The following is a 10947-nucleotide window of genomic DNA, read 5'->3' on the forward strand; positions in this document are numbered from 1 at the left end:
ATACACAAAAAAGCTTCTGATTCCTAATCAGATAGTAAATAAATAATAAGCAAATGTAGAAAAGTAAGTAAATGAGGGATGAAAACAAAATCATATTGTAAAAATATACAATTACAACAGGATGTATATTTGACCATGTATTCAACCATTTACGAATTGCGTTTTCCCTTCTTATATACAGTCTATGCGTTTTCCCCTCTGAGCAATTTTGACTTCTCACGCCTCCTGTAGCTCCTCAATGATTGGTCACAGGAAAAATATGGCGCTGTCCGCGTAATTGTGAAAACACCATGAAGAAAACGTAAATGTCTGTTTCGCAAGGCTAAGCAGAGTGTGTTTGACGCTTTTATATTTCACCACGGTATGTTGCAGTTATTATTTCGCCGTCTGTGATGGTCAGTGCGGTGAACTTAGCCACGGGAGTTTCTCTACGTTAGCTTTGTCGGCTTGCTAACAAACCTGCTAGCATAATATCGTCCATCTGTCAACTGTTAACGGTGAGGGATCAGATCATTACTGTTAGCAGACCAGATAATGAATGTTAGTTAGTTAACGTTAGGGGGTTAAGCTGCTTAACCCTCCTGTTGTCTTCGGGTCAAATTTGACCCATATTCAAAACGTTTCTATATCAGAAATTTGGGTTTCTTTCAACCAAATTGTCAAAAAATAACGTGGATGGTTCCATCCATTACTCTTCACAAGAAAAATAAAAGATCAGCTCAGTACTTTCATTGAATTTGGGTGTTGTATTCAATTTTATAACATATGGAGAGACAAAAATGATAAAAGAACGTTGAAAAGAGTGACCAAAATATCGGAAATAGCTTCAAAAACGTGGGGAGAAAAACAAAAAAACGTCCAAACAGAGCAGGAAAAATGTGACAAAAAATCGGTAAGAATGACAAAAAAAACTTTGGTGAAAAGCGACAGAAGTGTCGAAAAAGACGACCACAACGTTGAAAAAAAAAGAAGTACATTTTGACCCAGAAAAATAAAAAGTTGCACGCTCGACGGGAAGACAACACAAGGGTTAGGGTTATGTCGCTAACGTTGCCCACCTGCTGCACTCTTTGTTAACGTTACATTTAAACTAACGTTACATGCCAATTGCATTTCGCAGATTTTGTTCGACACGGTACAAAATAGTAAATTTACAATCTTACAAGATTAAGGAAACCAGCACGTGTGTTTATGTTTGCTTGAAAAATTGCTCAAACGATTAATAAATGTAAAACAGAATGTTACACATGTAAACTTAACGTGACACTTAACGACACATGCTCAGCTGTGTTGTTTTTTTCTCGAGCCCCAAAAAACAGGATTTCATTATCACATGAGAGCATTTCTTACATTTTTTTGTTAACTGTCCAAATTAAGGACTGTTATTTATGTATTTATTGACACCTTCACATTTTCCAGCCCACAACATGCCTGCCTTTCGGCAAGTGGGAGAGAAGCAGCTTCCTAACCCTGTACTGTGCATGGCATGGTCTCCCAAAAGGGATCTTATTGCTCTGGCCAACACAACAGGAGAGGTAGGCTGAAACATTTTTTTATTTGTTAACCCTGAAACATGCCTTCTTGGTATCTCTTGTGGTTTGTAATTTCATGGTTTGTCCATAGTTGCTGCTCCATCGCTTGGCTAGTTTCCAGCGTGTTTGGAGTTTACCACCCAGTGAGTATACTGGGAAGGACATCACTGCACTTGCCTGGCGACCTGATGGCAAAAGTAAGGAATGACTGTGTACCTCTTTGTGTTTATAGTCACCTGCTTGTTGATAGTAACATGAAGGTATTTAACTTTTATTCTCTCTTTAATCCCCAGTTTTGGCCTTCAGCCTTAGAGACACAAAGCAGGTGGTCCTGTGTGGGGTTGAGAAAGCAGAGATCCTCCACGTGTTTCCAATGCAGAGCCCTGTGACCTGCATGCACTGGATGGAGGTGACGGAGGAGAGCAGGTATGCATGAGGCTCAGGGTTCGATCCAGTGGCACAAAGGACGTCTGATTTTCTAGATTAATGTTCATGTCTTTTTTTATGTGTTTCAGTGCCCTCAGCTCCTTCTACAACTCGGAGGATGAATCCAAACTTTTTCTTCCCAAATTGCCAACACTTCCCAAGAGGTAACGCTAGCATTGACTGCACATCAGATTATAAGAAAGCAACACCTGGATTGATTGACTAACATTTGTCCAAACTTTTGTTTCCCCCCAGCTATAGCACAACTTCAAAGATCTTCAGGTAGGGCAGTATTTCAATTCATAACTCTTTAGTCCGATATCAGCTGTCTACTGTATGTTTTGCTTGTGATAGCAGTCATATGTGTTTATCGATCTGTGTTACAGTGAGGAAAAGTCTGATGAGATAATGAATCTCATGGGAGAAGTCAGGTAAATTAAGCCTCACGTTTAAGCAACACACCGAAAAAACAACGTCTGAGTCGTTTTAATGCAGTGTTCTTTTTTTCGGTTGGACTGGAAAATATTTTATTACCCCATTTTGTTTCCATGCAGGCTGAATATACTGGTTCTTGGAGGAGACTCTGGCTTTGTGGAGCTTTATGCCTATGGGATGTACAAGATTGCCACTCTAACAGGGGTAAGGCCCTTTGGTTCATTCTTAAGAGCTGTCTGTTGTACCTCCAAAAGAATTCATTCATGAAGTTTAGACTGATAAAATATTAGCCAGCAGAAATTTGACCGGAAGTGCAGCATTGTGTGATTAAACAGCAAAAACCAGAAGTCTTAAAGTTAAATTTGATTGCACTGTAGAAACATCTTACAATAAAATGCCAACGTTGGCCTCAACAATTGTGTAGAACTGTAGAGTTGAATAATCACTTCTCTGACTTTTTTTACCCACTAACAGAGTGGAATAAAGACAACTTCTTTACATCACAGAACCATCACTTTGATTGATTTCCTTTTATATGGTAGGGAAATTATTTAGTTAATTATTTACACCCTAAAAAGATTATAAAACAAAATAGCCAGGTTCTATGTAGGGCCGGGCGATGTGGAGAAAATCGGATATCACTTTATTCTTGACCAAAAACATCGATATCGATATTGCCACAATATTGTATGGTTGACAGTGGGTGCTTTCACAAGATTTTTTTTACAATGAGATTTTAGATAAATAATTCTCAACAATGTGGTACAGTTTCAAGTAAATTTATAGAGAAAAAATAAATAATTTTATGTTTACATGCATGCACAAAAATATGATGTTAAAATAAATCTGCAATTCTTCAAATGATATTCCCTCACAATGTTTCACAACAGATTCTCTGAGAAAATTGAGTTAGTATGTGCTTGTTATTATCAATTTAGACAACGTAATTGTACAGTATATCTCGATATATAATTTCATCACGATCTAGTCTCTCTTTGCCAGACCTTCCTCCACAGTGCTGCGGAGGAGGGTCTGGCTAGTCCACACAGCATTCCGGGATGTGAGAAAAACCTGCTCTGGTTTATTGGCATTTCTTTAAACCAATCACAATCGTCTTGGGCAGCGCTAAGCTCCGGGAAAAGCCACAGTGCCTCTGCAAAATAGCCTCGGGAAGGAACTTGTTTTGGTGGAACACGTGTACGTTCAAAAGTAGTTTTAGTCGTGCAACAGAAAACTCAGATTGGACAGATAGTCTAGCTAGCTGTCTGGATTTACCCTGCAGAGATCTGAGGAGCAGTTAACCATAGTCCTCACAAATCAGCCTGAGTTTAAAATGCCGACACAAAGGAAGCCCAAGGCAACGGATATCTGGCCTAAATGAGGGCAGCATCAAATGTCGGCAACAGAGCAATCCCAGACATCGCGGATATAGACTGATCACGATATGATTCCATTGAAAGATGATAAATTATCATATTGAATTATTGCCCAACCGTAGTTCAATGGCACAAAAGTATTGTATTAACCCAGTTTGACTGAAATCTGCTTACCTGCAGCTTTAAAGGAAATGTAAATTTCTCCCATTACATAGATATCCTTCATAATTTAGATAAAGATGTAATATAGGCAGTTCAGGCTGTAACTACTTTCCACATTGTAATCTTCCCAAAAATGTCATTAATCACAACATAATCATAATGGATTTAATTGTAACTGTGGCACAAAAAAGGAGAAAATTAGAAAAATCGTAAATATTAAACCTCTAAAACTCATATCTTTAGGCTGCAACGATACATTTAGTTTGATTCAACTCTTTAATGTAATGACATTTTCCAGGTATCAGGAACCTGTCGCAGCCTGAGTCTGTCCAGTGATCTCAAGTCTTTGTCTGTCATCACAGAAGTCCGGTCTGCCGAAAGCAACCCACAGATCTGCTACATTCAGGTGACGATCTGGCTTCCTCCATTTCTTGTAAACTTGCTTTGTCTTCTTGTCCTCATCTCTGCTCTAACATGTAATTTATATTTGCTTCTTTTTTCTTTGTCTTCCAGCTAGACACAGGGTTGTTGTCAGACTGTCTGCCTGAGGTGACCAGGATGGCACGCAAGTTCACCCACATCTCTACCCTGCTGCAGTACCTGCACCTCTCACTCACATGCATGTGTGAAGCCTGGGAGGACATCCTCATGCAGATGGATCTTCGACTTACTAAGTTTGTTCAGGTAAGAAGTTGTGGTTTGTAGTCTAAGGGGGCTTTCACACCTATCTCGTTTGGTCCTGACTTTCAGACTTTTTCAGTTTGATCCAAACCCAAATTACAGGTTTGAAACCTCCACCGGACCACGGTCTGGACCAAACAGCCGAAATTTGGTCCGACCAAAAGAGGTAGAGGTCTGGATCAAGCTGAACCATGGTCCGGTTTGTTTCTAGTGTGAAAGCATTTTCTGGATGGTTCGGACTTCCGGACCAAATACAGGAAGCTCTGGCAGGCTATATTTGTGTTATAGGACCGGGGAAGCTCCTTTAAGGACCAGCTCGGTGCTTAGTGTGTACATGAGAGAAAGTAGCGTTGTTGGCGCTCAGAGCAGACAGCTGTTGGCTACCTGAGCAGAGAATACATCAGCAGTTTACTTGTTAAGTGGTAGTAAATGTTCAGTGTAGGTTTTAGTTTGTCTCTGAATAAATGCTACAGCTCCTCAAACCCAAAGTAAAGTTCCCGTGTCTTGCTTCTCAACAACAAAACAAAAAGGCGCAGTAGCACGGGGAGAGCAGCAGTCGGCTGGACAAACTCAGACTCAGAGAGAGGAGACGAGAGAACGGGGAAGCCCGTCTACAGACCAATCAATTACAACTGTCGGGAGACGCGGCTCACGTATGTGATGACGACAGGATGTAGTTTTGTCACGTATAGATCTTTAGTGCGCTTGCATAACAGCAGTATGAAACCAAAACTTACCAGATCAAATGCAAAAACACGAACCTTGGTCCAGACCTTGGTTCGGACTTTTAGGTGAGAAAGCCCCCCTAAGTTGGCTAAAATAAGAGAGTACAACAAATGTCTGATTCCTCTTTGTTTGTAGGAAAAGAACACAAGCACTCAGGTCCAGGATGAGTTTCTGGAGCTTTTGCTGTGGGGACAGTCAAGGTGAGAAAAGACAATTTCTTTTTCTTTTCTTTTTTAATTTTTAGAACATACCACAAAAAAGAAAAAAACACACATGACAGCAATCACAGATACTGGAAGAAATAATTATGCATAAAAAAGAAAAATACTACACAGGACCTTACGTGGACATTTCTTTTACAAGTGCTCACAGCTTAGATAGTTCACAAGTAACAGGGAAACAACAGTTAAGATAATGAAACCTAATCCCTGGATATCCAGGAGAGAGTATTAAGGATTGAAAAGAGAATTTCTGTTGTTATAAGTATTTGCTCTTTGTCATGTTGTAATGTTTTGAGTGTCCTGTAGATGGTAGCAAATGCGTTGGGCTAGTTAAATCTGCTTTAGTGATTGTAGGGATGATTCTAATGTTTCTTACGGTTGGCTCTCTGCTTTCACGTAGCCCTGAACTACAGGCTCTTCTCATGAACCAGCTGACCGTCAAGGTGAGAGTAAGATGTGTAAATGCTGCCTTTTTGAGTGTTCAAACTTGAGAGTTTATAGGCAGCCAGATAAGATTTTAAAGGGGAGCTATGCAGTGTTTTTTAGCTTAATTTACCTTAACTGAACAACTTTGGAGTCATTGGAATGGTTATATGACTTTCTTCGGGTTGAATGGTGGTCGTCTCGCTCCCCCCTAGCGCCTGTGAGTGGAAAAACCACCCTTGCAACTTTTGGCCACCTCAGTGTCAGGAAGTACCTCGTGATATCAGGTCTCGCGATGTAACGAATTGCTTTAGGCCATAGACCGTTCTCTTAATACATCCATGCCATAGCACTGCACACATACACGCCCACATCCAGGAACCGGCTAGCTATAAGAACAAGGTAGCAATGGATTTTTTTCACACTATCGTCATGGCTGAGCCGGCAAAAAAGAAGCAGAAAGCTAGGAAAGCATTGTTGGAGAAAGAGAGAAAGTGGAAACGGCAGACTGACCGAGTTTTTAGACAGTGTTGCCAAATATCAATTCCGAAGCTGTAGGGGGAGCTCTATAGAGAAACCTGCGAGTAAAAAGCGAGAAAACAGCGAAGAAATGGCCAAAACTGCATAGCGCCTCTTTAACTGAAAAACGCATCTTGTTTTAGTTTTTTTTGTTTTATTCTATTTTCACCATAGGGCCTAAAGAAGCTTGGCCAGTCCATTGAGTCCTCTTACTCCAGCATCCAGAAGCTAGTGATTAGCCACCTGCAAAGGTAATTTCAGCCTTTCACTTTTCCTCAGTGCTGCCTGCTATTATATGAGATTTCTCCATTAAACTGCCCCCACCCCACCCCCCTATTTGGCTCGCTGCAGTGGCTCTGAGGCTCTGTTGTATCACCTCAGCGAGGTGAAAGGCATGTCCCTCTGGAAGCAAAAGTTTGAGTCCCTCGGTCTGGATTCAGCAGCTATAGAAGGTACCGTATCCCCAACCTGCACCATTAGTAAAAAACATTACGCTTTTTAATCATCATCAACAGCCACATGTGTGTTTTATGTTCTCAGGTGCCATCACAGCTGTGGGCTCATTTTCTCTGAAAGCCAATGAGCTTCTGCAGTGAGTTCAATTTTTTTTTTTTTTTTTTTTTTAATGAACTAGCTTCTTGTGCTGTTAGCATGTTATATTTTGTGTAGTCTCGCTTTGCCAGACCTTCCTCCTCAGCGCTGCGGAGGAGTCCCGGAAGTTGAACGTCATGGATATAGACTACGTTTTGTGTAAATTGTGTACCTGCTGCTGTTTTTGACTTTTTCTCACTGCTCTGCAGAGAATCACTGCTTTTATTTTGTCCTTTAGGGTGATTGACAAGAGTATGAAAAACTTTAAAGCCTTTTTTCGGTGGTTGTATGTAGGTAAGGGTAAAATACACTTTGTCAAATACATGTGCAGTAGTTTGACTTGTTGATCCTGATATAACATTTATATTTGTGTGCATTCATGCATTTTGACATGCAGTAGTTTGTAAAAAATAAAAGAACTTTTTGTTTCTCCGCAGCCATGCTAAGAATGTGTGAGGAGCACGTTCCACCAGAACTCAACAAGGTGAGTTAGAGAGAGAGATTTGAGATTCCTAAATAATTAATAAAAAATAACACATTTTAACATGTCGGTTGATCCCTTAGATGACTCAGAAGGACATTGCCTTTGTTGCTGACTTCCTGTCTGAGCATTTCAGTGAGGTGAGGTCAGCGTAATGGCACTGTGATGACAATTTAATACATATGTTCAATATACAGTGGTGTTCATAAGTGTATGAACCCATGCTAAAGTTGACTAAAAAGATTCAGATCAATTTCCGAAAGATGATTTTTGTATTCCTCTTTTTAGTCAACTTTAGCATGGCTTCATAAACTTATGAGCACCAATATATTTATAGTTTTTTACAAACTGAGTTTAACTGTCCTCTGGTTTAACAGAATGAAGAGCTCTTTGATCGTAAAGGGAAGTACTTCAACGTAGAACGAGTTGGTCAGGTAAGTGGTTTTGCGTTCCATAGCTCCAAGTGTTTTTGAATGGAGCTGCTGTCTCTCAACACGCTGGTTTCTCTTTGATGTGGACTTCTACAGTACCTGAAGGATGAGGACGAGGACCTCGTGTCTCCGCCCAACACAAAGGGAAACCAGTGGCTGAAGTTCTTACAGGAGAGCACTCACCTCAAGGGTGAACTACAAGCTTGACTTTGTTATTATTTACTAGTGTTATAACTAATTTGTGTGTGTTGGAATGAGGTTAAATGATTTGATTGGTGATAAACTACTGGGTCTCTCAATAAGTTTGAGTGGTGGTTTTAGTTCAGATACCGCTGCTGTAACTAACAGAGAAAATGTGTTGGCTGGTTTATCTAGAGAGCCCTTTGCTGTTCCCTTCATTTCCCCAAAAGTCTTTGCACTTTGTCAAGAGGATGATGGAGAATGTGATCGTGCAGTGTCTCCAGGAACCTGCAGTGAGTTTTGTCCATCTTTCTCTTGTCCACCAGTACAATGAAGCATGTAGTTCCAAATGTCAGGGACCCTTACTGACAAAGTCTGGAATTTAACACTCTGAAAATGTTGCTTCAAGATACAGTAGGCTTCAGGAGTAGGGCCATTTTTGTGTGCAGATTGAAGGCCTTCCTGTAGCATTTCAACACATACTGTTACAATGCTACAATACAGCTTTTGGCAAATCAAAATTGACATATGTTTGATATTATTCTTTTGACTTATTCTTTCATTTTACATGTTGCTTATTTATCGTTTGTAATCTGTACGCAGGAAGTAATTGGGAGGTCTGTAAAACAGGCCATCTTTTTGCCCCTGTACACCGTGCCAGAGAGGTAGGATCTTATGTCTCTCTTAATAATCCGTGTTATTTGAAATATGACTAAATTAATGTGACTTAAAGTTGTATTTATTTGTTTATTTCCATTTTCTTTCCAGCTCTGAAAACACTCCACGACTTTTTGAACTCCCGTGTTTGTACGTAAAACACAAACATTTCCTAATGGTCTATGTAGTGAGAGGGGTTTGTATTAATATTTCTTGGTTGCATTTCTTCAGGTGGAATGACAAGAAAGCCAAAATGCACAATGTTGTGTTCTGCATGCCGGAGATTTCACCCTACAAGCTCTACCTGTTACGGAAAGCAACAGACCCAAACAGGTACATGTGTGTGATTGATTGTGGGTGAGTTTCTTTGTGCATTTAATCTGTTTTGAACCCTATTTGTTTTCCCCGCACAGACATATCCCCAACAGTGTCATGTCCATTGACCTCAGCCACCATCTTGACAATGCAGACGATGATAATGCTGCAGCCCAGTCAGTGCCTCTGTTTCCTGCCAATTGATTTGTTAAACAGACATACATGCAAAGTCATTCCTCAGCTACGGATTGTGTTGCTACCATGACTTGCCATTATTCTTATTTTGCAGGACTAATTACGTATACAGCTGCCTGGATGCTCGTTTCTATGACGATGAAATGCTAACTGTGGTCTTGCAAGGATCCGAAGAAGAGAACAAAAGGCGCGTGCTGGCTCAGCTTCCTCTTGCTTCAGCCCTGAGCTGTGAGACTGAATTCAGCTGGGAGCCTAACCTGAGGTACCTTTGGATTAAAAGTATTTAAAAAATGTCGTACTATAATTTAGTTTGATTCATCCTCTAAAGACAGCAGAGAAGAGGCATAAGATGCTGCATATGGAAGATAAGATCAACTTTATTGTCCCGTGGGAAATTTGTCTTGGCAAGAAGCGCTGACAACAGCTGCATACAAACGCATGCATTAATTATCAATCATACGGTTTGTCACAGACAGTACAGTACATGACAATACATAACAAGACAACAATGTACTTTAGGACAAGAAAATAGATTAATAGAGATCAACTAGTTGAGAGGATATTGCACAGGCTCTGAAATAGAGTATTGCACGTGCCCCATTATAAAATAAACTACGCATAGAAAGAATGAAAAAGAATGCAAATTGCAGATATAAGAAATACCACATGGAGAGTAAAATTACACAGGTTAAAGAACAGTCTTATAGTGATGAGGACTGGACTGGTTGTTTGTTCAGTAGTACTATAGATGTGGGGACAAATGAAAGCTTAAGGCGGTTGCTTTTGCACCTACTGGCTCAACATGTCACCCGTGTGGTCAGGTTGGACCAGCAGAGCAGTGCCATCCCGTGCCAAGGCCTGGTGTTGGGGAATCAGTGGCGTGAACTGGAAAATATGAAGGCTCAGTTTGTAGCTGTCAATGGAATCCGCAAAGTGGCCTGTGTGGTAAGTTAAATGACATATCTAGCACTAACCATTATATTTAGTGTGTACTGGATTTTAGTTTGGGATGTTATTTTCTGAATGAACTGTACTGCAATATTCCAATATTTGTTCCAGGGATCAATAAGGTCAGATGATCTATTTTCATGTGTTCTCACATTTCTCGGCCAGTGAACGAATGTAGTGGACTGTCTCCTAACTTATTTGTTTCTTTCCTGGCAGCTAAGTGCCAATCTCAGGCACATTCGTGTTTTGGAGATGGATGTAGAAGATGAAGATGATGAAGGAGCCGAGTCGCAGAACGCCAGTGCTGACCAGGACGGGCTGGACACTACTATGACCAGCGAGGGGCAGGGAGAGGAGAGTGTGGAGGATAAAGATGAGGCTGGAAAGCAAGGAGGGGGAGATGTGTTTAAAAAAACTGAGGAGCATCTGGAGTCAGAGGAGGCCCTGGAACTCTCTTAAGACTGAGACACAGAAACAAGCTACATAAATAAATAATAATAAGTAGTAGTTTTTGTTTGTTGCAAAAGATCTTTTTACAACATCCCGAAATATGTATAATGTTTGTATATGGAAATAAACAGGTTTGTGTTTATATTTGTTAGTTGACTATTTTTTCTCAGAATTTAAAAAAAACTTTTTTAGAGTACT

General features: G+C 40.3%; 1 protein-coding gene across 3 annotated transcripts; it reads left to right on the forward strand.

Annotated features, from left to right (window-relative positions):
• Positions 1 to 217: 217 nt before the first annotated feature.
• On the forward strand, positions 218 to 10891 carry anapc4 (anaphase promoting complex subunit 4). 3 transcript variants are annotated; one of them, XM_036006918.1, is made up of 28 exons: positions 218 to 361; positions 1405 to 1535; positions 1624 to 1729; positions 1826 to 1958; positions 2048 to 2122; positions 2214 to 2240; positions 2345 to 2389; positions 2513 to 2597; positions 4230 to 4337; positions 4445 to 4615; positions 5474 to 5538; positions 5960 to 6002; positions 6676 to 6752; positions 6853 to 6953; positions 7042 to 7093; positions 7331 to 7386; positions 7530 to 7576; positions 7657 to 7713; positions 7951 to 8007; positions 8101 to 8194; positions 8380 to 8477; positions 8788 to 8849; positions 8953 to 8991; positions 9073 to 9174; positions 9255 to 9332; positions 9446 to 9613; positions 10173 to 10296; positions 10516 to 10891. In XM_036006918.1, the coding sequence occupies exons 2-28, from the start codon at positions 1428 to 1430 to the stop codon at positions 10756 to 10758; spliced, it is 2421 nt and encodes an 806-aa protein (XP_035862811.1). In that variant the 5' UTR covers positions 218 to 361; positions 1405 to 1427; the 3' UTR covers positions 10759 to 10891. The 3 variants fall into 3 exon arrangements, with proteins under 3 accessions (XP_035862811.1, XP_031167805.1, XP_031167806.1); XM_031311945.2 differs by having other exon boundaries at positions 219 to 497; positions 1420 to 1535; XM_031311946.2 differs by having other exon boundaries at positions 219 to 361; positions 1420 to 1535.
• The last annotated feature ends 56 nt before the right edge of the window (positions 10892 to 10947 follow it).

This window comes from Sander lucioperca, chromosome 11 (assembly GCF_008315115.2).
Source record: "Sander lucioperca isolate FBNREF2018 chromosome 11, SLUC_FBN_1.2, whole genome shotgun sequence".
Classification (NCBI taxonomy): Eukaryota; Metazoa; Chordata; class Actinopteri; order Perciformes; family Percidae; genus Sander; species Sander lucioperca.